At 41.6% G+C, this 25,249-nt stretch overlaps 1 protein-coding gene across 1 annotated transcript in view; it reads left to right on the forward strand.

The window, feature by feature from the left end:
• The window catches only part of zfpm2a (zinc finger protein, FOG family member 2a), a 150,019-nt gene that overhangs the window by 40,566 nt on the left and 84,204 nt on the right, over positions 1 to 25,249 (forward strand). Inside the window, exons 2-3 of the mRNA XM_064338055.1 lie at positions 1,191 to 1,349; positions 12,417 to 12,518. Coding sequence (XP_064194125.1) covers positions 1,191 to 1,349; positions 12,417 to 12,518 — 261 coding nt within the window. The remainder of the gene's footprint in view (positions 1 to 1,190; positions 1,350 to 12,416; positions 12,519 to 25,249) is intronic.

Here is a 25,249-nt window from a genome sequence, read left to right on the forward strand (position 1 = left end):
AATCCCGGCACGTTCTCCTTTCTCAATGGCAAGGTCCAACAGAATGGATATTCAATAAGGAAACCGCTCTGATTCGAGTCGTCTTGCACTGAAGCAGAAACAGACAACCTTTCAGCAAGCAACATGACCTTCACGGGAGGAGGCTGATAAAGTTTATTTTACTTGATGATGAATTGACACATTTTTGACATCTGTTGAATTTGTGACACTCAGATTCATGGCCTCGTGACAAGTAACAGGTAATGAGATAACAGCCTTGACCTTGGAATAGCATCTTCAGAAAAAATCTCAATTCAGTGAGTGCTTTGACGCCCTTCCATTTTGTGTGTGCTATGGGCTGAGGTTATAAGTACAAATTTAGAAAACTGGTCAAACGGTTATCTGTGGTGAGGGCTGTTGAACTCTTTCGGTATGTGAGTATAATTGTAGGAATGCATCTGGCTGGGAAAGCTGAACATGAATTTCAGTATGTATATGTGCCTGTGTAATATGTATATATGTGTATATACATGTTTCCTGGTAATGTATGCACTGTGCGTAGAATGAGATTTTTATAATTCTGCAGCAGTTAATCCCCATAGTTTCTACTCTGCTGTTTTAAAGCAGGGGGTAATGAAGAAATAGCCATTCTTTTGTCTACAGTATGCTTGCAGGACAGATTTATAGTTCAGGAGGAAGAAAAACAGGAAGTGGAGGTGGCGTGTGTGTGTGTGTGTGTGTGTGTGTGTGTGTATGCATGTGTCTGTCTATCTTTACGTGTGTGTGCGCACAGAGGAAAGAGCTGGGCATTGTGTGGATGTGAACTGTGCTGTCCACTCCCCCTCCCCTCCCCCTTCGCTCCCCTCCCCCCTCACCCACTCTCAGCTGCCAACAGTCTGAACTCAGTTGTCTCTGACAGGAGAATGGAGGGCCTCAAAAGCATGTCTGTGTGGCCCCCACTCACGCTCTGTCCTTCACAAGTCAGTTGTGTGTGGTACCTTAGCCATTCTTCATTTTGAGCAGCTACCCCAATTTCAAATCAACTGCTGTCTTATTCGAAACAATGCTATTCCCATCCACTGTCAGCAAATAAGCCAAATGTTCCCCACTCGAGGCTTGAACAGTCATATCCTTCCATGGATTTAAACCCATAACCTTCAGGTTATGCATGCCCCTGCACTATCTCTTGAGTGAACTTGCTCTTTTCTCAGGGCCCCTAGAGGATGGTCTGGAGGAGGAAGAGGAGGAGTGCGTCTCCGAGGAGAATGAGCTCCTGGCCAAAGACGAGTTCTCCGTGGAGGAGAACTTCTCCGCGGACTTTGAACCCGAAAACCTGAGCTGTGAAGACATGGAGTACTTCTGCAACAAAGGTTAGCCCCCTAGCCCCGCCTCATCCAGATTAATGTATCTGTATGCGTGTTTGAATCAGCTTTTCCTATTTCTGCCTTCAGCCAGCCCAGTTACACACTGAAAGGTGCCATGGCATTATTTGAACACAGTAAAGGTCTTGCGCAACCATGAAAAACAACCCCACAGATGTCCTTGATGAACGCTTGTGGCCACTGGGACCATATTTGTTGGGGTCACCATGGGATGTGGATGGTTTTTTTAATTATACAGGAATTTCTCCAGCACCCCCCATGCTCGTCTGTTTGATATCTGATTCCCATAATATATCTGAGTGCTGCAGTTTGATCCCTGAGAAATGGCACCTACAACCCAGATTGCTTCCAGCTCAGTAGCTCAGTGGAGTGATTTGGTGGGGGGGGGGGGATGTTTGCCCACAGGAGAACAATGCTGTTCGAGCCAGTGACTGCTTCTACACCCCCCCACCCCCCCAGCCCCCCTTCCCTCACCGGTGGGGGAACTACCTTCAAACAGCTAACTAAGCCATACCCAGTAACTCCACTTTGCATTCCATTTCAATTAGTTTCTGTTTCCTTTTGTTCACACCTTGCCATCACAGGAAGCTAATTGTGGTATGCTCCAGGTTACAGTACAAAGATGACAGTCTTGTCATTTTTTTTCTCTTATACACTCAAGTCTCATGACTTCTCCTGTGTAGGTGTTTTTAATATTCAGTAACTTTCAGTGAAACGGTATGAATTTTACTTGCAAATAGAGAATGTATTGAATGTCCTCCCCCTGCCCCCCCCCCCCATCAGAAAGAAAAAATAAATGTAATTAAATGTTTTTGCATCTATAAACTACCCCGGTGTGCCTTTTGGGATTTCATTGTGAAAAATACCTAGAAAAATATTTACTGTATTAGCAGCTCTCAGTAATAATATTATTTTTTTCTTTTTTTTTGTTTTAAAGGAGGGCATATTGTGTCACAGCACATTAATTCTGTTTAAAATGATAAAGCCACTAAGCCTTTCTTCTTATTTGGTGAGACTGCGCATTGTCACTCATACTCTGGAGAAAATTTTGTTTTCAAATTGTGTGTCAACTGTCTGTTTGCATACAATATATACAGTATGTATCATTTTGTATTTTCACAAATGTGTTTCATTTTTGATTTTGTGATTTTTTTATTATATCTTGAATGCAATATTTATTTGAAAACTGAGCAGTGGCGTGTAGAGACACAATCAGTACAGATTCATAATAATCTCAATGATTCTACGTGCACCATCCGTGGTGAATGCAGTATATTCACAATCAATAGAATTATTTTCACACCAGCTTGCTGGTAGTACTGACAGTCTGTATCCCTTACTTTGGCACTGGAAAAATTATAAAGTGAACGGGAATCACATTCTCCACACTTATGCTCAGGGGAACTGACACGGATTCTTCATATTCCTGAAAAGTGCGACTTTGGACTACTTCAGTTTCATAAAGCAGGTTTTTCATTCTTGGATAACACAAAAGTTTAGTTCATCGCTTCTGAAGCTCCTATTAGTTTTAGAATGTCTATGCGTGGAGTTATACTATTAGAGAATACAAAGTACCGTACCAGCTGTTTAATTCCTGAGATTCGCCCATAATCTTCCCCGTGTCATGAACAAGCTGCCTTTGATTCTCCTCTTAACCATCTCTGCTCAGTCTCCTGGGTCCTCATAACACCAGTGCGATATTTTCTGCAAGATTTCTCTTTTCTGTGAGCACTAGTTATGAGCAATCATCAGGTGTAGTCATTTCCTCTTCATCCCTTCCTCAATTAGATCTTCTAAACTAATTTAACCGTGTGTCTGAGTGGCTTAAGTTCCCCCAACACTTCTTGGAGAAGTGGCGCAAATTAAACGCCAACGCAATCCTGGTGGCGTTAAACGGTTTATGTGTGTTACTCCTCAACTACGGGAAGAGAAAGGGAGACCCTTGATTAACTAAACCCTCTCAGATTTGATGCCGCAGCGTAATTGGCCCAGTGCGGAGCTGAACGCTGGTTTTAAAGCAGCCACTCATCCCAGGGCCTTTATCTCCTCCTGCTTCTCTGTGAGAAAGGTCTCCCGTGTAAGGTTTCTCCACTGAGCAGTCGAATGACTCTCCGGTCTTAGCTTAGCCTTGTATCTGTGTAGTCACTCACTGAAATGGGCTTGTCAGAGGGACCTAAAACCTCCATTAAAAGTTTCAGCCTATAATAGGTATTAAAAAGCTGTAGGCACACAAAGAGGAGCACCAATTTTCATTAACATATGAAGCACTTATTAACTTTGATCAGAGTGCGGTGAAGTAGCAAAGCGGCTTAAAAGCACAAAGGTCAGGAAGTTGAATGCCACCAAAGTCTAGCCCATTCGCCTTACCCTTGCTTGGCAAAAAAAATAATATAATGTTCCTCAGATTGCTGTTTTGAGTACCTGGAGGACTAGCAGGAGATTCATTCCCCCAGGTCTTAGACCTGTGTCCTGCTCTGTGTCCATCTACCGCTGTGCTTAGTGCATCTTCCTGCCCTCTTGGCTCTTCTTTTGTGCATCATTGAATGGAGGAAGGCCCAACTGACAACTCCACACCATCCACCCGAATGGTTGCTCTTAGTGCCTCCACCTCTTTGCTCCTTTAGACTAGTGCCCTGGCTCAGCACTCTGTGGGCTTCTGTTGGAGGCATGAGTCAGTAATGGCATTCCTGGGTACATTACTTGTCAATGCTTGTCAATGCTTGATTGCACAGTATAACTGTGGATAGCCTTCGTAAGTGTAGATTCATGCTGTGTTTGCCAAATAGGATGGTTGGGAGCAGCTGGTGGTTGATGGGTGAAGTATGAGTGAGTTGCAGGATACACATGAAAAAAATACAATTATACATAACGCACTCTTGAAAATAGTAATGGTAAATGGACTGCATCTATATAGCGCTTTTATCCAAAGCGCTTTACAATTGATGCCTCTCATTCGCCAGAGCAGTTGGGTTATGGGTTAGGTGTCTTGCTCAAGGACACTTCGACATGCCCAGGGCGGGGTTTGAACCGGCAACCCTCCGACTGCCAGACAAGTGGTCTTACCTCCTGAGCTATGTCGCCCCTGTGTAATATATTTTTAAATGTGCCACGTACATATACACCATGTACCACATACACGTTCAGTGGTGTGTCGACAAACTATATTTCATGTTAGTATGATAATGAGTGTAATTTTTTTTAAAATTTCCTGTTTGAACATGTGTAAAGCTAAGGGGTGGATTACAGAATATGTATTCACTCCTTTAGTGAACCATTCGTCTAAGGATTAACTATTTACACTAAATAGGCAAATACTCCTTTGTAGCTATCTGTTACATTTGACATTTTAGACCCTAAAATTTCCTTATTAGTTACTGTAGCATCACATATATCCTTCAAATGGCTAAATTCTCTCTGGCTGACACTCTGCCCCCATCCTAATCATACCTATTTCTTACCACATTACATTCATGTGGCCTACTAAAGGCAGAGGTTTTCCACTTATTGAATATATCTTATGTGTTCCTACTAGCATTTGTCCTATTCATTTTCATGAAGGCACTGCAAATACAGGACTGAACAGTGCCTAAGCAGTCACAGGAAGGCCTTGGCTATTTTGTATTCAGAGCAGCATTTAACCAATCCATGACACGACAAACTGTGTCAGTACTAAGGCAGTGTGGAAATCTTAAACTATTTGGAGAGCATGTTTGCTTCAGGAACACTGGTGCTTACTCATGTACCATGAAATGATGTGAGTGGATCTCGTCAGTGCCTTTATTCCTTTACGGAACAGCCCTGAAACAACATACATTGGTGTGAAATGAGGAAGCTGCATTGGCAGTGGAAACCAAAGAAGCCCCACACATGACTACTCCGGTAAACTGTACAGCTCCTTAAGATTCGACCTTTGCGTCTCCTTGGCGATTACAGAATCTCTCCTCAAACAACTTCCTCTGCACGGCCAATTTCACATTTATAGAGGTCTGCTTGTGAGCAATACACAGACCATAGCTTTCACTACAGCGATTTATAGCCAATTGTCACACCATGTACCGGCATTTTGAGAATGATGTCATTTTATTTACCGAATGGCATCTTTTTTTCCAGAAATTGTGAAATTTCACCTTGCTTTTTCACCGTGCCATCCTCCCCTTTTTACAAGATAAAATAAATATAAGTGAAGGGCCTCAAAAAGTCCATTAAAAAGTAGATTTTTTTTGCAGGTCCTAGCTACAGGTCATTAAACTTTAATTTTTAGCGGGCAATGCGAGCCCCATTTGTCAGAGACATTCAAAGCTCTGACCAATGACTGATTTTGTTATAAGGCAATTTTTGAAGCTGCTAGTGAAACACAATTTACTGATAAGTTATTCATTTCTGCTTGCATCTATGAAAGTATACTCTGGTGTAATCTAACCACAGTTTATTTTCTGGCCACAGGTCTACATAACCCCATAATTACGCCAGTCACAAACCGCATTATTCCATCAGTGCTGGAGAAGCGCGCCATTAGGGCTAACCAGCCGGTGTGCATGTACATCGGCCCTTAGCTTGGCTTCTGAATGAATAATTGAAATCAGAGCTCCAGTGACGCACTGCCATAAACAGAAAGTGGCCAAATTAATTACACAGGCCTTTGTGCAATAGAGAAGTAATAGGAGTCCTCACGAACAGTCGACGGTCTCAGTGTTTCGTTCCCGAACGGCAGTGTTCAGAATGGCAAATGCGGAATTCTAATGCGAAGTTGATGCCGAGAACGCGGGGAAATGCTAATTTGCCGAGCGATAAGATGAATCGAGACATCCCTTTAGCCCCAGTTAACTCGGTGGAGGAAATTAATCATTAATGTTTGTTAAGTATGACAATCTAACTGGGCCAGATCTACATGCTCCGAGACTGAATCGGAAAGAGATAACCGGCTGCAGACAGAGAGGAAATCTGCCAGATTCTGTAATGATGGGAATTTAAGGGCCTGCTCTAGCGGCTTTAAAGAGACAGTTGCAAGGCATTTTGCTAATAACCTCACAATGCTGGAGAGCTCGGCAGAATCAAGCCTTTCCTTCTTTTTTTTTTTTTTTGCAAACTCTGGGAGCTGATAGTGAAGCAGCCAGGGATTGTACATTCTATGGGGTATGTGCATAATAGCTTATTGTGAAGCTCAACCTGACAGAAATACAGATACCGTTATTTACCGAGGCATAAGTGTTGACTGGGAGTCGTTTTTTTTTTTCCTTGTCGTTTCTTCATTCACCGAAAAAAAAATAGGTCAGAACGCCCCCATTTGGATTTCCATGTCATTAAAGTGGTGCATAAAAGGACATCCAACCCAACATCATCACAGCATAACTTAAATCTAACACTTGGCCATAGCTGATGATGTAAAGCCTTGAGGAGGAGAGAAAAATATATATCTGGCTCATTTGAAACTGACACCTATGTTACAATTTTGATCATTTTCGAGATTAATTTCCTTGACCATTTGTATTAATTGTACGCAAAAAAATGTGAAGAGTCAAATGGTGATCACATTCCGATACATTCCCATTGTAATAGCTGGGATTGTAGCAGAGCACGAAGCTCATATTAGAATCTGCTTCCTTTGATTCCCCTTTGACCTGGGGAATGTGCCTGTAATATTTCCAGCTGGGAATTATAACCAACATTGAAATAGTCATTGTACTCAGTTATGGAATTTACATACTGTTTCAAAATATGTATTACTTAGAATATCATGGGTGCATACTTAATTATTTACAATAGGTTTTACAGTTAAAGCATTTTATTCACTATTTTAGGCCAGTCCCACTGCTGCATTACTCTCTGTCAGTTCAAGAGGGAGGACTAACGTTTGTGAACTCCACTTTCCAAACCCCCAGCTGTTCAGCTGTAGATTCCGTGTCAGAGGACTCTGCAGCTAAAGTGGGCAGGCTGACCAACCAGGGGAGCTGCTTAGACAAGGAGATGGTTTTGCCCTGGTAACCAGAAGCCTCTCTCCCTCCCCTAGGCGATGACGCTACGGCTAATTACGCATCGCTCCACAGGACACGCAGCCATAGTCCAGACTGGAACATTTCAGATTCAGTCTGGGCTGTGTGCAAGAGCACACATCTGTGCCCTGCATGTGTGTCAGAGCCTGTATGCCGCTCAGTAGTACCCCCATACATATACTATTCATGAGTACCTTGTCGATAACACGTTACTCATAATTTTGATATCATTTGCATTTAGCAAGATATCTTTTGAAGAAGAAGTGTGGATGGTGAATTTGAAGGCTACAGTTCTGCTGAGACCGTGAAGTTTCATCTATTGCATAGATCTTTAACCATAGAGTCACCCCCCATTCCCCAAGGACCGCATTTGTTTTCATGCTAAACTGATTCGATAAAGGTTATCATTGGAACGTATTGCCGGGGGATTGTGGGGGAATGGGGAAGGGGGAAGGGGATCATCGTCACCTCTAGCTGCACGTCTTTCCTAAAAGTTTCCACCTTCGCGAATTTCTGTCCCTCAGTGTTAACCAATTAGCAGCGTTGTCCTCTGCACCTACCCTTGGAACGGCGACATATCCAGTTCAGAGATTGATACGAACCATTATATCTCGCACAGACTATAAAGAATCATTATGTTGTGATGACGTTCGAGGAATTATGCCTTGTATGTGCGCTGATGGAGGAGAAACCCATTTGTTTGCTCCCATCATTACCCCCCCTTCCCGTAGATAGCATTGTCTCTGCGCTTGTGTCAGTCCTTGTACACCTCTTAATTGCAGGTGCGTCCCAAGAGAGGCAGTAGTCAAACCCGTATCACCACATGTAAAAAAGAAAAAAAAGAGGGAACAGTACTGCAGTAGAATACCTTGAGCAAATATAGCAGGGACATTTTGGCCTGCTGGCTGCCCTCAGGCTGTGTTTTGTAATTACTATAGCAATACAAAAGTAATGTGCAGTAGCGTGATCTAATATACTCATTAATCTTGCTGTTTAATATATAAATCTTGTACGAATTGGCAAGTATTTGTTTTGTTGCAACTGCACGCATGGTTTGCAACGCGAATTGACACGCAGCAGGAAGTGACACCACACCAGGAGGGTGCACCCCGCCCCTCTTTACGAGAGCTGGGAGGGACACCGAAGTCGCCGGCCTTCGGTCGGCGCGGCGGGATTAGGGCCTCTGAGCTCCTTAAAGTGGCGCACGCGAGATCGACGTTTTCAAGGGCTTCCTTGGCGGAGAGAGAGCTAAAAGGGGAGCGAGGGGAAAAACCAATATGACTTTGTTCCTACCTTGCTGGAGGAGTTGTTTGTGTAAATCACCTATAAGCTTATTGACCTGGATGCGCATCTCCCGTGTTCGACTGCGATTCGGCTGTGGAGCCGCCCCTGATAGGCTGGTGATAGGGCTGATTTTTAACAGCCGGCTGATTCCTTTCTCGGGCATGCCCGCCAACCCAGCACCTACCCGCACCCCCGTCTCCCCACCCACCCCGCCCCCCTGCCTGTTTTCCTGCCTGCCTGAGTCTGAATCATGTTTTTCCCCACTGATTTGGGCCACTTTACCTTTCTATAAGAAACTGTAAGTAGGAGAAAAAGCCACTTGCTCTGATCTGACGTTTTATTACAATTTTTGACTCCCAGTTCAGCTGCAAGAATACACTGCAGTTATATTGCACCCACCCCTGTGAACAGGGCTACTCTTAACTGCATAGGCTCTACACTCATTGGCAATCAAGGAATCCATTAATTTTCTTTACTTTCCTATTCCCCAACGCACACACACACACACACACACACACTCACAGGAAAAAGCTGTCTTAAAATTTTTCCACCAGCTCCCGCCGCGTTCCTGAAAGAAAACTTCACCGAGCGCGATGACATTGTTCTCCGGGAGGTTGCCTTCTGCGGCCGCGTTTAAAATGCGCCGCAAACGGCGCTAGATAGAAGGCAGAAAATCCTTAATCACTGCTTAATTAAGGAATCATCTTGTAGCTCCAATTCCTGAGCTGTAATTAAACAGTTCCAATAGGTTCCGTTACAGGGCTTAGCATGTACGCCTGAGATCAAGGTACAGCCTTCAATGTTATCTCCGCTCTCTTTTTTTAAATTTGTACATCGGAAGGCACTGTTGATACTTGCCTTTGTTATCCCCTGCCATGATATGAGCCCAGTATGTTAAAGAGGTACTTGAAAACCAACAACAGTTCGGGCAGGGAATTTAGCATGTGCCGTCTGTGATATTGCTACAGTTTGAATTAAAAATAAATAAAATAAACTTTCCCGGTCCCTAGCAGACACTTACACTGAGGAAACTGGGTCAGGGTGACCTCATGTACTGTAAGTAGGACAGCGCTCAGACTTCCCTTCCGTTTTTTTTTTTTCTCCAGCGCCAGCCAGGAAGCGGCCGTACTCTTGGCACTCTTCGATGGGCCGCCTTTGAAGCGAGTGGATTCTTTAGGGTCCGAAACAAAACGGGGGAGGCTAGCAAGCAGAGGGTCGTGGCCGGTTCCATCACCAATGGCCGACTGCTCTGCATTTACGCGTGCCACCGGCCATAGCTCAAATAATAGCGTTAACATTTAACTTATATAAGCCCGTTTCCACACATTTTCCAGAACATAAAATGATTTTGAAATCACAGCGTATACATTATTTGATGGCAGTTGGTGCGAGCATGTGTGGTGCTAGTGTCACACGCTGTGTGTGACTGCAGTTTATATTGGTTTGATATTTAGTGGCTCTCTAGGCTTTGGTCAAATATGTATTTGAGATACTTCAGCTTCAGATGCTGGGAAATTTTTTCAAAACACTCCTGTAGATCCCAGAAAATTTTCAACAATGTTGTGTTCAATTTTAAAATGGCCAGTAATCTGCAGGAATATTACTGGTATTCAAAGGGTATAGTAAATAAAGTTTTAGAGTAGACAATCGTTTCACAGGTCTACAGCTCTCTCTTTAGAACTGCTTGCTGGTGAGAGTTTTACTTTCTATTAAGTGCGGCATAAAATGGCGCTTGTCTTTATCTCCTATTAATGTAGATTCAACAGTTTCTCTGAAAAATTGACTTGTCGGTGTAGGTGGGCCACAGAAATCTCTTAAGAATGCAGCTTTATCATGTGAAGGAGATTGAACATGTCCAGTGACACAAGGCTGAGAACCTGTAGCCCCCACGTCTGTGGCCATGTTGGTGCATTTGTGGCACGTTTATGTTTCTGGTGAACCAGAAACCTAGGTGGAGCTTCTGCCATGTTCTTCATGCATGTATGTTTTTCATTGTAAAACATCAACCTGATGTTCTACGTTGATCATCTCTCCTTGAAATATTTCTGGAGCATGTCCCTAACAAATCAGTTTTGTTCCCTTGAAGGCCAGGTCTCAGTAAGAAAACCAGGAGAAAATAGGATATGCTTTTTGTATGGAGGTAAAAAGAGGGGCATGCGAAAGGCAGATACAATTTTGTATTATCTACACGCATATAGATAATAATATAGCTAGTTACCCAACATCTGTGCATTTCACAATATATTCTAAGCTGCTTTCAACCCATGAGATTCTGGCACGTACCACCCTGTAGAAACATTTTATTTGTTTATTATTAATATCATCCGATCAAATAAATTGAGGACATATTTTGGAGAAAATTATTGGTCCAAATTGGACCATGTGCACTATTGTGTTAGATAATGGCATCTAATGCAGTGATGAGGCTAGCGATTGGTAACAAAATTAAATGTTTTATGGTAAATGGACTGCATTTATATAGCGCTTTTATCCAAAGCGCTTTACAATTGACGCCTCTTATTCACCAGAGCAGTTAGGGGTTAGGTGTCTTGCTCAAGGACACTTCGACATGCCCAGGGCGGGGTTTGAACCGGCAACCCTCCGACTGCCAGACAATTGGTCTTACCTCCTGAGCTATGTCGCCCCCATAGACTTGGGGGTGTTTTACATCGTAAATTTAATCGTATGCCTGTTTTTAAATCTTTTGTAACAGAATGCAGCTAGCGTCTATTTCTGCTTTTTTCTGTGAGAGTTAGGGGAGGCGCTGGGTAATTTATGGGAGGCGTGCCGCCTCTCCTATAAAGCACTGGTGGAAACCCTGATACTGTAGTCATAGCAGGGAACAGCACAATTTCCATGTGACCATTTCAGATTACTGGGGCTGCCACACACTGCTGGTTTCCACAGTGTCAGCCTGCTTTGACCTGAGGTAAATGTGACCCATAAAGCAAGCGGTAAGCATGTATAGAGAGTGTGTGTTTTATAAGTGCTCCTGGGTTCATTCTGTTTGTTTTTGTGCCTGTGTGTGTGTGTGTGTGTGTGCACCTGTGTGTTGCTGTGAACGTGTGTGTTTATCTGTGTACTTGTGCATGTGTGTGTATTGGATGTTTCATTTAAAATCTCAAATTTCCAAAATATTCCATAACCTATTTCTGATATCCTGTGCACAATCAGCACTGCACACCTTTCCATGTATTACTCCCCACAGCTAAAACAGCAGAATGGGACTTTGTCTTGTGTTTACTCCACAGAAAGATGCCCTAAAACCTCCTGGAGACTTTATAGCTGAGTCTTAGTTGCTGAGCAACAGTTCACATAGCAGGGCTTGTCTGTGCTGCATGTTTCAGGCAGTGCCTCTTTGAGCCAGTGGGAAAAGGTTATATTTTGAAATGCATCAGTCCAGTTTTTTTCCTTTGCATTTCAAGAAGTTGCCTGTATGATATTGTACAGGATATCTATGGTACTGTGGATGTTTTCATTTGAGTTAAATTGTTAAATGTTACTATGTGGCTACTTGGTACTGCATTCTTCAGGGCAATGCTGTCAATAACATTGGAACTGATTTTTGAGACATGACCTGAGATTGATTTTTGGCATCCTATGATGTCTTGCTGACCAGCCGGATACTGAGAGAATTTGGCTTTCAGCTAGAATAGATACCCTGCTGTACGAGGGCAAGCTGTTCTATTGTTAATCCCGGTAAGTTTATCCCAGAATCCTGTGCCGCAGCACCCCCTCAAGTCCTGGCTGAACTTTGACCTTTTTTTCTCATCTCCTGCAGGTGAAGAGGATGGTAGCAGGGAGACGGGGGAGTCTGACGTCGATGGACAAAATGAAAAATCCAGACGCGCCCTGCTTGAACCCGAGGACTGGGATGGCCCAAGTAAGCTAAGCCGTGTATTCAAACTGGAAGCATTGTGCAGTCATTCTATAGACCCACAAGACACTGGCTGAATGTTCTTACATTGAAAGTCCTGCTTCTTTCCAACTTATGACAAGGCATTCCAGTTTCATGCATCTTGTAAAAATTAATTAAGAGGCATGGCCAAGTATAGTACTGTGGCAATGGAAACCATGTTCTGATAAAGCACCTGTACCTCTTGTAGAAGGAGAGATGACAGAATAAACATAGGAGCTGAGTATCTGGTGAGTCTATTGAATCTGTGCATCGTGGCTGTTCTCTGGAGGCTATGATATAAACACTAAAAATTGTTGTGATACAACCCTACTGTAGAGGCTCTTAAAAAAGTGTCAGACAGTAAAGGTCAGGGAATGCACAGCACCAATGCCATGCTAATGCTCAAACGGTCCCCATTAGTTCCGACACTCTTGTTCAGACTTGTTTATTGTGAATGCAGTCCTGTAAATCTAATGTAAGGTTAATCTAGTAACAAACTGAAGCAATTGCCCCTTGTTTTCAATATTCACAGAGGTGTATGCTGGTTAGAGATTAAAAGCCTTTATCATAAAGTAGAAAATGCAACCACTCACTTAAATCTGACACTTAAAGTTAAGGGATCAGTCGCATTGTGGCTAGATTGGCTCTGCACCTCAGTGTGCCCAGATGTATGGCTCTGACTGGCTATGAATTTCTTCACTTCATCAGAATATAGCAGTTTGCGGTGCGGTGCAAAATCGAGCCACACCTTGGTGCTAAATTCTGCAGAACAATCTAAAACAATGCACCTCACCATACATCGGTACCGTTAGCCAGTTACTACAGACAGTGGTGAAATCTGGTGGCAAAAGGGTATGCTGTCAGTATGAGTATCTGCCAGATTTTTGGTGACATTACACTGTTCCCAGGCTTCTCATAACCATTTAGCCCATTAGTTGGCTGCCTGTAATCACTTGTCAGGGGCCTATTATGACATGTTTTAAATTAATACATCAGGGATCTGGGGATTTCAGTGCCTCAATAATAATAGGGCATCTACAGATATCCTTGACAATCACCAACCTCCGGAGGTAGAACTCACAGTGTCTATAAGGAAGTTGGAAGGGTTTTAGGAGGAAAACTGCTAATGTTAATTATATAACTGTGAATGTATTAAGTTCACACTCCACCTTATCTCCTGTATTACAGTGTAAGGTATCAAAGTAGTTTTGATGCACACACACGCAACCACACACCCACAAACACATGCACGCATGCACGCATGTACGCACACACACATACTCTCACACACACACACACACACACATCTCATTCCAACGGCACTACCTGACCATTAGAACATTTATTTTTTTATATCAATGTAATGTTTCATTTGTTTTTTCATAGATACATGAGGGGTCTCATGTATCTTTGCTTTTAAATGCATTTAGAAATGTATAAATAACCAGCTATTTATATTCGTAAGGCAATTTGCTAGGTATAGAGAGCACATTATGGTTAATCCAGGGACACCAGGAAGAAGCATGTGCTTCATACATTCACTAATTAAATAAAATTAGTATAATTTACAGTACAGCTGCTATTCCCTATATGTAGATGGTTAAGTGTATAGTTATTCTCTCACTTTATATAGAAACACATGCCTTCTGTGTGGAATGACTAAATAACATATCAGTGAAACTACACGAGCTAGTGTGTTGGAAGTTGGATTGAGAATACAGAGCCTCCTATTGACTTAATACCCTAATGAATGTCTAAAGTTTGACAAAACTGTGTTTCCTAACAAACCTTTGACGACAACTGGAAGAACAGATATGGTGGGCTTAAATGAACCTATTATCACCATTGAATTATAAGTTTAGTTAGCAGGGTTGAATGGAGTGGATTAAATTGCTTTGCTGTTAAGCTTATTGTACATGTGCTCGAGCATAGACTGTGCACCCAACAGAAAGCTTATAATAAAAATTATATTTATCTTTTCTTCTTGAAGAATCTCATTTTGCCATGCAGATTTCCACATGCTTTCTCTAAGGGTTTATAAAAAAATAGTTTTATCTTGTTTTTTTCTTCTTAAAAGTCACTTCATCAAAGCGATGGATAATTCATCTGGCGAGATAGTAACACAGCAATTACTGTCCCGCATTACAGCCACGTTGCTGAATACACAAAATATGATTCCTTTTAATGCATATGACCTCAAGAATTTATTGCAGGTGTATACATTTATAAAAGTGGATCCAGGCAAGTTGTGCTGGAAGCCCCCTGGGGTGTGTATTTTATACTGACAGTGAATCAGCGTTATCGGCGCTATCAGATAATGCATTTATCATTAAATTTCACATTTGCATTTAAATCTCGGGAAGGAAATGAGCATTGCTGGCTAAAGATAAGAGCGCTCGGACGACTGTAATAAACCATCGCTGTGATCAGACTGGAGACGGGGGCTCACGAGGGCTGAGGGGGTCAGCCAAGAACTATGGGGTGACGACAAAAAGAGGCATCACATTCGGAAAGGGCTTTTTTTTTTTTAGGGGAGGGATTGCTGAGCTCAAAAAAATGGCGCTTTTTTAAAAAGGCGAGGCGAGACGTGTGACTGACTCTGATTACGCTTCCCTCCCGCCCTTCGGAAACGGGAATGACGAGCGCTCGGAATGCCGCCGGAGAGCGAGGAAGCGCTGCTTTTTTTTTTTGTATGAGTAAAGAACAAAATACGAGACGGTTCATACGATTTGTAAAATGTGGCTGATGCTAAGTTACAGGAAGTGGTCATACATCACTGCAGAGGACAGTTACAGCAAACCACCCTAATAGGCTAGCATCAGTACGATCTGCCCCTTTGACCATGTGCCTCCCTTATGCATAGCCCATGTGACAGGAAGAGAGGCTTTTAGGCCCTATTTACCAGTTTTGTTTGATGCATCTGGCGTCCAATCAAAAGTTAAAGCATGACATAGTGGTGTTTCACTGCAAGGTGTCTGTATCAGAGCTTCCTTACAAGGCATAAGCACCGATTTTAATTGCGTCAAATGTATGGTATGGATGTGGCTTGAGTTGATTCGGTTCAAGATGCACATTGCTTCTTTACCTCTGCACTGTGCAGTCCCAATTGAATTCATTCACCAATTTCCCCTTTTAATTGAATTGCAATGCAGGTTGGCATGTTCAGCAATCACCAAAATGGACTAGCCAAACTTTTTCTGAGGAAAGAAAGCAGCACTTGTATTTATTTGTAAGTCAAAGCTGTCTGCAGGCCAAAGTCACAGAATGGCGTGGGAAGACTACACATAACAATAAAAAGCAACTCAAGGCTTTTGTTCAGTTTTATCCAGAATTGGGCGGGGGAACATTATTAAGCGAGAATTATTGGCAAAAATAATTTTGACTCTGATGGAATTTGGGCTTTGACGTTTGTTACAAGGCCATAGGCTGTTCCTCCCCAGTTGTCCAACTCTCTCCCTGTAGCAATATGCTATATATACTCTCATGTACACAATTGGCCTATCGACGGTCCATCCAGTTGAGAATAAGTGTCAGAAACCAGGCAATTCCCATGATGCTTAGGGAAAAGTGGTATGCAAATGAAGACTCCATTTCTACTCGTCCACCAGGAATCCAAAGTCTCAGAGTGCCCGATGTCGCACTCCCCCAAAAATGACAGCATTGTCTTTGAAGCCGGCGTACAGGGGGCAGGAATTAATCTCTCCGCACGTAATAACGGCATTCAGTTTCACATCATGTCTGCTGTGAAAGGCCATTTCCCTTTTTAATTTTTCCCATTGTGTTGAAAAAGTCAGATGGGCATGTTGTAATTTGAATAAAGTGGGAAATCAGGCAATCAAATATGAACATCTTAAATGACATGACTTCCTGTTCGCGGCGATTAAAAGCAAATTTATTTAGTTTGACTGTCTAACCTTTTATCTCTTTGTAAATGCTCAGATACTCGGCATTCAAATTTTCTTTGTTAAAAAGGTCTCTAATGCAAAGGTAGAATAGGTGCGATTACAATCACCAACAGATAATTCTTAAACACTTTATGAACGTAGACCATGGCAGCCAAAAAAAAAAAAAAAAAACCCTGCCATTACCTCAAAATGAGGTGGGAGTTTTACAGTACAGCACGTCTGCTTGCTTTGTGTAAGAGTTGATTAATTCTGCACTTTGATTTTGCCGTCAAACAATATAAAGCCTTCATAACTTTTTAATGTGAATGGCAAAAGGAGAGTCCGGCATCTCTTTATGATATTGGAGAACTTTGGTTAGGTGTGGCCATCCTTTGATTTGTGTTATAGGTTTGTCCCTATGTTTGCTAGGTTCTTATATAGTGGTTGAGCTATTCTAGGAGAGGAGAATGCTCTGTTGTGCTGTAGTACTACTCTATCACCTGTTCGATCTGCGGTCTTGTGCTCGTATCTCATCATGGATGTTTGTAGCTGGTGTATAATGAGTCGTTAGCATGGCTTTATTTTTCTTAATTGTTAACTATAGCAATGCATCACCCCCCCCCTCCTGAGGCAGAATAGTGAGAGAGAAGATTCTGTGTGCTATCTCATTATTTAACAGGAAATCATATTTTCAATCACAAGTCTAGAATGTTGTCATGGGGAACTCTGTTCTGTGGCCTTTCAAGTCTTTGGGCCTGAATTGCATTTTAACTCAAACATGCAACTTGTAATGACAGATTATTGAATGCAGAAAAAGCAATATAAATGGCATTCACAATTCATACTATTTATAATGTTCATTCAAGTGCTTGTCCTAACTTGTCAGTACTGTATGGCTTAAAAAACTATATTTCTTATATGTGATGCTCTATAATGACATAGTATACATAATTATGAATTTTTTTATTTCATAATTTTTATTTTTGTATAAAACAGAAATTCTTAACACTCTTTAATCACATGCCATCGTATCCAGAGTGACTTACACAGCTTTTTAACATAGTATCCATTTATACAGCTGGATACTGAAGCAATTCAGGTTAAGTACTTTGCTCAAGGGTACGACAGCAGTGTCATACCTGGGAATTGAACCTACAATATTTTCGGTTACTAGCCCAGTTCCCTCACCATTATACTGCACTGCCACCCACTATATATGGATTGTATGGACTGTATATGTTAAGCTGGTAACATTTTCAAGGAATTTCTAAGAGGGAAGCACTTAATGCTAAAAGTAACTGAAATCTGCTGCCTTGTCTGTGAATCTCCTTGCTTGGGGTTGCCACCCTCTAGATAGCCTGGCTATTGTGAGACCGTAGCCTGAAAGGCAGCAGTACCTGCCCATCTTTCCTTGCCAGCATTCCATCCCAACTGGGCACTAGCAGTGGGAGCATCCCGGAAAGGTCAATGCACCCCAACTTGACAGACTAAACTGAATGGAAAGCACAATACCTCAATACATTTTCATACAGTTTGGAAATATTTGGCTGTATTCAGTTCTTAATGTTTGACAAATTCATTCTGATGATCACTGAGCATGCCAAACCGTAACTTGAAAATGACACTTGGAAAAAAAACTGGAAAAAACATACATTTAATCGCGATTCGAAGATAATCCAGGCCGTCGCAGTTTTACAGGATGACTGCACGGGACGGTGGTTTGTTTTGTTTGTTTTTAACGCGGCCTACTGTTGAGTCATCAGGCCGACCCTTCCCCCCCATCCACGTTCAGCAATAACCGTTTCAGGTTTTATGCACATATGTCATGCTAAGTGAATTCGTGTAGCAGATGGCCGTGATGTGGCGGCAGGTGCCTCGACAAATGTTTGCATTCGCAGTGGTGCTATTTATATCACCGCGAAACACGGGGGCACAAATATTTGCGGAAGGACAGTGGGCCTGCTTTGTTTTGAGTCAGGATGAGTCAATGCATTTTCCTACACAAAAAAATATTATAAATAGCGCATTTATGAATGGCCTGAACATAACAGCAGGATCATTTTGTACATCACCTTTTGAGAGGACATGCTATAAGAACAGTTTGTGAACATAGAGAAATGCAAAAAAAAGTTTTAAAATAAATAAACACAAACCAAAAAGGGCAAGGCTAAAATCTGTGTACTTATATTTTGCAAAAGAAACATGGATTCAGGCTGGAACTCGTTCCATGGAGGGCCAAAGAGGTATGGTAGCGAAATGTTTCTCATGACAACATGCAGCATCGTGACTGTCTTTATTTAATACGTGTTTGGAACAGGCTGTGAGGATCGGCAGGTTTAACTGCTTAACACCGCCAGGATTTTTGGCATTCACTGTGGCATATCAAAAAAAAAAAAAAAAATTGTTGTTTTTCTGTTTGCTTCACCAAAGCCAAACTAACAGATCCCCGAGTCCACAAGACATGTCCTTCTGTCAGGCACCCTCCATCGACACCTCCCTCTAGACGTAGTAGCACGAGAGCAGCCCCGCTACGCTGTGACTAACCGCGCACCTACAAAATAATCAGACATGTAAAATATGCATGCCACATTGTAACACGGGGTAAAAAAAAACTCTCCCGAACACTTAAACTTAATGAGACTTTTTGACACCTGCCAAGTTCTGCATCGCAACAGAAAATTTTAATTTTTTTTTATCCTGAAGTCCATTAAGTCAGGGTGTCGTAAGAAAGGGGGGGGACTGCTAAAACGAGTTAAAGAGACAAACGGAGTGCACAGATGCAGATTAGGCTTCAGAAGATGAGAGTGTAAAAGGGATTTAATGGTAGGATGGATTAGAGAAATCCTTGTAACAATGTTAAATAATTATAGTTCCAGCCGAGATCAAAGCGCCATTGATTGAACCCCTCAAGCCTTTAGTGCGGAGAGTCTTGGAAAGCAAAAGATTGGTAAACTAGTGCCGGAGCCATTCTGACTGCTCAAGTTAAATTGGATTGGAAATATTTTAAAAAATATGAATCTTTCAGAAAGATGAATCCGTCGGAAAAGGTCCTTTTAGGCCTTTGTTACTGAAAATATAACCAGAGATTCGTTTGAAATGATAGGAAAGACTGTCTTGTGAAAATGAAAGGAGAAAAGATGTTGGAGCCAGTTTCACTTGACACCTGATCAGGTTTTTAGGAGGATTTGTGTATATTAAGGGCTTTTGTTTATGGACGAGGCTGCCCCTTCTTACATTGTTATTGTGCTTGTACTTTAAAACTTGGATGAGCATCATAACATTTACTTTTCAAAAGGAGGGAATTTAAACCTTTTTTGGTTCTTAAAGAAAATGGACAAAGAGACATCAGATTGCTCTGTGGAAAACTAGTAATGAGGAAAATTAGCCATGTCATGCTTTAAAATCCATTATTCAGCTTGAACATGTGGATGTTACTGCTGCAGTGGTTTAAGCTAAACTCTGACGAAATGAAACAAGTTGTAATATTCCGCTAATAAATATGTTAATTTTCACTTGTTACAAGGAAATAACTTCTTCTGTGGCTACTTATGCATTTTATATAGTTGCTGGGCAACAAGGAAGCCAATGCTGCTGGTGTTTCCCATGGCGAATGTCATTTTCATGTTTATTTGCACATAGAAATGACAGTGTTTAATACAGGAAGAATCAACATCCATCTTAAGAGGTGAGTTTCCCAGTTGTTTTAGATGGGGATGTAGGTTTTAGGAAAACCGATGTATCTTGAAATGGAGAACATAAAGAAAATGGCATTTAAATGAAGAAAAAAATGAATGAAATTCTGTTTCAAGCATTGAGGGATACAGTACACTTGTATATTTTTACTACAGGACAGGATTTCTTTATGCCACTGTTCTGTTTTTATCTCTTTTCCACAGCTACGCACAAACACACACCAGGCTGACGCACACGTGTACAAATAGATGCACACAAACACCAAAATTAGAAATGTATTAGAAATGTTTTTTCATTGAGTGTCTGTGTGTGTGAGAGAGGGAGAGAAAGAGGGAGAGAGATGATCTTTCTCTACTTCCACCACACACACACACGCACGAATGCGTACACACACACACACACACACACACACAGACACTCTCTCTCTCTCTCACACACACACACACATTCAATGAAAAATACATTTCTATTTCTGGTTATGAAATATGCAACAAGAGATTAGACAAATCACTGTGCCCTTACCCTTCTTTAGTGTGGTGATGCAAATTTAGCCACTGATCCGATGAACTAAGAGGCTTTATGTGGAAAACTTCACGCTTGTTAGCCATAGAATCCATCTGAAATAGTAGTAAATACAATCATTATTATTATCAGTCAAAGTAGATAATATTTTCAAATTAAGGTCTAAAATCCAGACAGAAACAGCAGTAGCACACAAGATTTTATATCTGTTTTAAACAGAGTTTGTACCACTGCCATTACCCATGCAGCATTTCTCATTGCTCATGTTAGTTGCACAATGGTCAGTCGATTTGTTATCATGTCATTGTCATTGTAACATTCATACTCTGTGTATTGTGCAGGTTTGATAAAACTGGATGAAAAAGACATTATTAATTATTAATATAAATATGATGTGATCATACATTAAGGCTGTCATTTCCTGTTCTGCTTTGTTCCTGTTTCTACAAAAAATTCAAATGCTTATTCAGTATTTTTACAATTTCTTAGTTTTACAATATTTTATCATTTCTAAAAATTCTGCCAACCTTTAAATCAACCAACCATTCTGCCAACTACAGGGTACTCTTTACAGTTTTCAAAAGTAGTACAGTAGTGGTATATTTTTTAAATAATGTGAGCTAATGTTCCGTGTTTGTTTTAATGATTGTACATTGTTATGTGCAGATTCCAAAAAGCAAAAGATTAAATCCAAATGGGCACATTCTTTCTGATGTCTTCACTGATTAAAGTCCAGACATCAAAACGGGCCTCACAAACAGGGCTTTTTTTAATGTTGTCAGTGTGTGTGTGTATGTGTGTGTCTGTGTGTGTGCGTGCACGTGCGTGTGTGCAAGAGTGTGCGTGTGATATATAGGCGATGTTGTATTTAAGTTACAAGTTTTAATTATTTCACAAGTTTAAAAAAATGACAATGCTACAGCGCAGAACTCAGGGAGCCTTTTAATATGTGATCCCTGTTCAGAGGGGTGGGTGAGAAGACGGGGGTGCACAACTTGAGCTTGACATGACACCCCCCCCCCCCCCCCACACGGATCCCCCCTCCCCCACTCGCTTCCCTACTCCTCTGAGAACACAAAGCAGAGAAGAAACAAAAAAAATGAAAGGTTGTGAAAAGCATCTATATCAGAGCACTCGGCTCTACTTATCGGGGAGTTTATACAGTACTCCACAGCTGTGAGCAGCAAGGCCTCTTGGTCATGCTAATTCCCCCTATTTTTGTGTGTTTGGAGGGAGGGGGATGGGGTGGCACGGGGGTATGGGGTTGCTGTCAAGTGAATTAAAACACCTAAACATAATAATAATAATAATAATAATAATAATAATAATAATAATATGATGATGATGATGATGATGAGGATGATGATGAAAGTTAATGAAAAAAACCTGCGTGTTCCTCCCTGATTGTGAGAGTGTTGCGGTATTCAATTATGCAATTTTCATTGGCATATTAATCATCTTTTCAACAAACAAGCCGCCGTTAATTAAAGCGAAGCGTGGATAAAGACGTGTTGCTGGATCATCACTCCGTTTATCACCGAGCGCAGACCCGCAGTTAAGTAAATTCAGGCTGTGAGATGAATTTCAATGGTCTCCTCATTTTTCCCATGTTTGTGTGTGTGTGTGTGTGTGTGAATGTGTTTGTGTGTGGGTGTGTAAGATAGAGAGAGAAAGAGAAAGAGTGTGTGTGGAAAGGGGGGGGGGGGCGTATGTGTACGGGTGTGCGTGTGTATGTGTAAGATAGAGAGACAGTGTGTGTGGATGGGTGGGTGTGTGTGCGTGTGTGTGTGTGTGTGTGTGTGTGTGTGTGTGTGTGTGTGTGTGTTGGAGTTTGAATGCAACTTGCCTGAAAAAGGCGTCCCATGGTTCATGACAGAAAGATGAATTTATTTGTAATTTCTTGGAAAAGGCTGATAGAGCGGTGGCGTTTGCCATAATAGAACCGGAGAGGCTTGAACTTGACTGCTCTCACTGATATGGCAGAACAGTAGGGTGCTTCGGTTGAAATATACAGTTTTTGTTTATGTTAAAAAGGCTGCAGAAACTTCCACAGTGCCTATGCCAAAATCATTACTGCCTTGTCTTGATTAATGGGCAAGTCAATGAACTCAAAAAATGAGAGAGAATTTCAGATTTTAATTATACCATATTTGCTTTGTGTATTTTGCCTTCTCAAATATTTCATCTAATTTCATCTGAAATAAAATATATGCATTCCCAACCACCTGTTTCTTATTTTATTGTAATTACTACTGTTTTGTAGTAAAAATTATTATTAAATGTTTCAATGTTCTATTTTTAACTTCAGGGAAGTAGCTAGGCCAGCATTTAAAAATAGTATGCTATGGAAAAGCTCAAGTGCATTTAGTCCAGCCGGTCAATCGCGGCTGTTTACTGTATTCAGGACGGAATGAGATATGTCTGCCTAATCATAGCTCACCGCTTCTGCTGCCATTCACAAAAAAGGTAAAAAAAATAAAAAATAAAACCTGGTAGTGAGAGCAGCCAAGGGGTGATGGAAGCACTTGAGTCCGCCACCGGAAAGGAACTACAGGCGTCCCGCGGACATGTTGCTCTTCCTCGCCTCATTGTGGGGGGACTTTATCAGCGGCAGCCTTTCAGGTGCCTACCAAACCGGAGGGCCGGTCTGCTCTTAACTTAAACATAAGATCTCTGTGGTCCGAAGCGCTCGGCTGCGCCGCGCCCCGACGGGAGCCCCTGAGAAGCGAACGGAAACTCCGGCGTCGGCGTCGCCCATCGTAAAATCACACCTCGTGGAGAGGAATCGTTTCTGCTGCGTTAGCTCGAATCTAAACGCACTCAAACAGACTGCTGCACTGGAGCAAGATTCCTTCTCGGGGAAAAAAGGAATGACAGAGTGGGAGAGAGAGAGAGAGAGAGAGAGAGAGGGAGGGAGAGAGAGAGAGAGGGAGAGGGAGAGCGAGCGAGATGGAGAGAGACAGAGAGAGAGCAAGGGAGAGAGAGAGGGAGAGAGAGAAAAGTCAAAAACCTCCACATAACAATGCCAGAGAAAAATCAGAACATTTTCCGCCGAAAGATGGGCCATTTCCAAATCCTTGTGCCCTATCAGACAAATTAAAGTAAATCAAGCATGAAATGAAGCAGAAGAGCTCGGAGATAAGGCTCCTTTAAGTCGTTTACAGATTAGGATAGAGAGTGAGGTGCATCTGGTCTCTGGCAGTGAAGGAGGCTAGTTTCTCATTTCACAATAGCACCCTCTGTATAGGATTACTTTCCCCTGTCACTGACATGGGGGAGTGGGGGGGTGGGGGGGGGGTGGTGGGGGGGGAGACAGTCTGCAAAATGTTTCTAAATATGTCCCTAATGTTTCTCACCAACTTCACATGTGTTGCAGCAGGATGATACACTGTGACACAATGCTGCTTTTTATGGAAAATATTGTTTATGAGTTTTTTTCAGGGTATGCTGTAGGAATCGCTAAATGCTATGCCTGTTTGCCAGTCTTGGTTCTGCTCGTTTTTGTTTGGCTACCTCCTTTCCCAAGCCTCAAATATTCACAGTTAGGAATATATTAAAAGCCATTGAAAATTGGGATATGTGATTGGCTAAACCAGGTCACATGGGTATGGGTATAAATAGCACAGTCATTTTTATGTTGTCTTTTTGTGAGAAGCACAAAAGTGAACTGTTGTGATTTAAAACTGTGCAGTTAGCTACCAGGCTTTGCAAAACAGAAAATGAGATAAGAGCAAAATATAGAACATAAAATACTGTGTTATATATTCTGACTGTACTGCTCACTAAATGAAGACAGTATTGATTAATATTGTAATGTATTCAAATGTACCAAATTCAGTGGTCTCTTTAGTTAATATATTTATTGATTGTACTTGATTGGTATGCTTTTGATCATGGTAGGTCTGAGTGCACTGGATCATTAAAATGGGTTTGAAATATAACCTGGCAAAATGCTGCCACAACTTCCAATGGTCAGCATTGTAAACATCAACACTTTATCTATTTAACGGACAGAACTGTAAAGCACTGCAATGGCAAACGCTTGTTTTCATTTGGGCTTTTTTCTGCTTCAGTTAGCTAAAATAAGCAAATGGACCAATCCAGGAAAGTCCACAGTAGTTTTTGTTCTCAGTTCAGCCACTAAATATTACTCTGTGTGGTCACATAAAAGGGAGGGCTTCACATGCATCTGTCATAAGGTACATAACATCATCCAAGAAGTAATACGCATACAGTGTGAACGCATGCAGCTTAACTAATGCTCGTAGCTACTGCCTGAAAACTAGCAAGTATATGTATACTTATAAACCTGATTACAGTGGTTTAGGGAAAAAATGTGTATATTTGTGATACTACAGCTTTGAAGAGACAGCTTTAAGCAAGTCATAAACTGCAAATAATTTTTTGTTGAAAGAAAAATTATCCCCTTGCTGCTTTGTGATCCCAACACATAAAAAAAAAAGAAAAATAACTGTTTTTCTCACTTCCATATAACGAATATGAGATTTATTGGCCAATCAAAGAGTTGTTCACAAACACAGTTGTAAATTCTGTTACCTCAATGGTATCATTTATCTGTCTTTTCTTTGTGTAAATTGTAGCCAAGGTTTAATTTGA

This window comes from Anguilla rostrata, chromosome 1, assembly GCF_018555375.3.
Source record: "Anguilla rostrata isolate EN2019 chromosome 1, ASM1855537v3, whole genome shotgun sequence".
Classification (NCBI taxonomy): domain Eukaryota; kingdom Metazoa; phylum Chordata; class Actinopteri; order Anguilliformes; family Anguillidae; genus Anguilla; species Anguilla rostrata.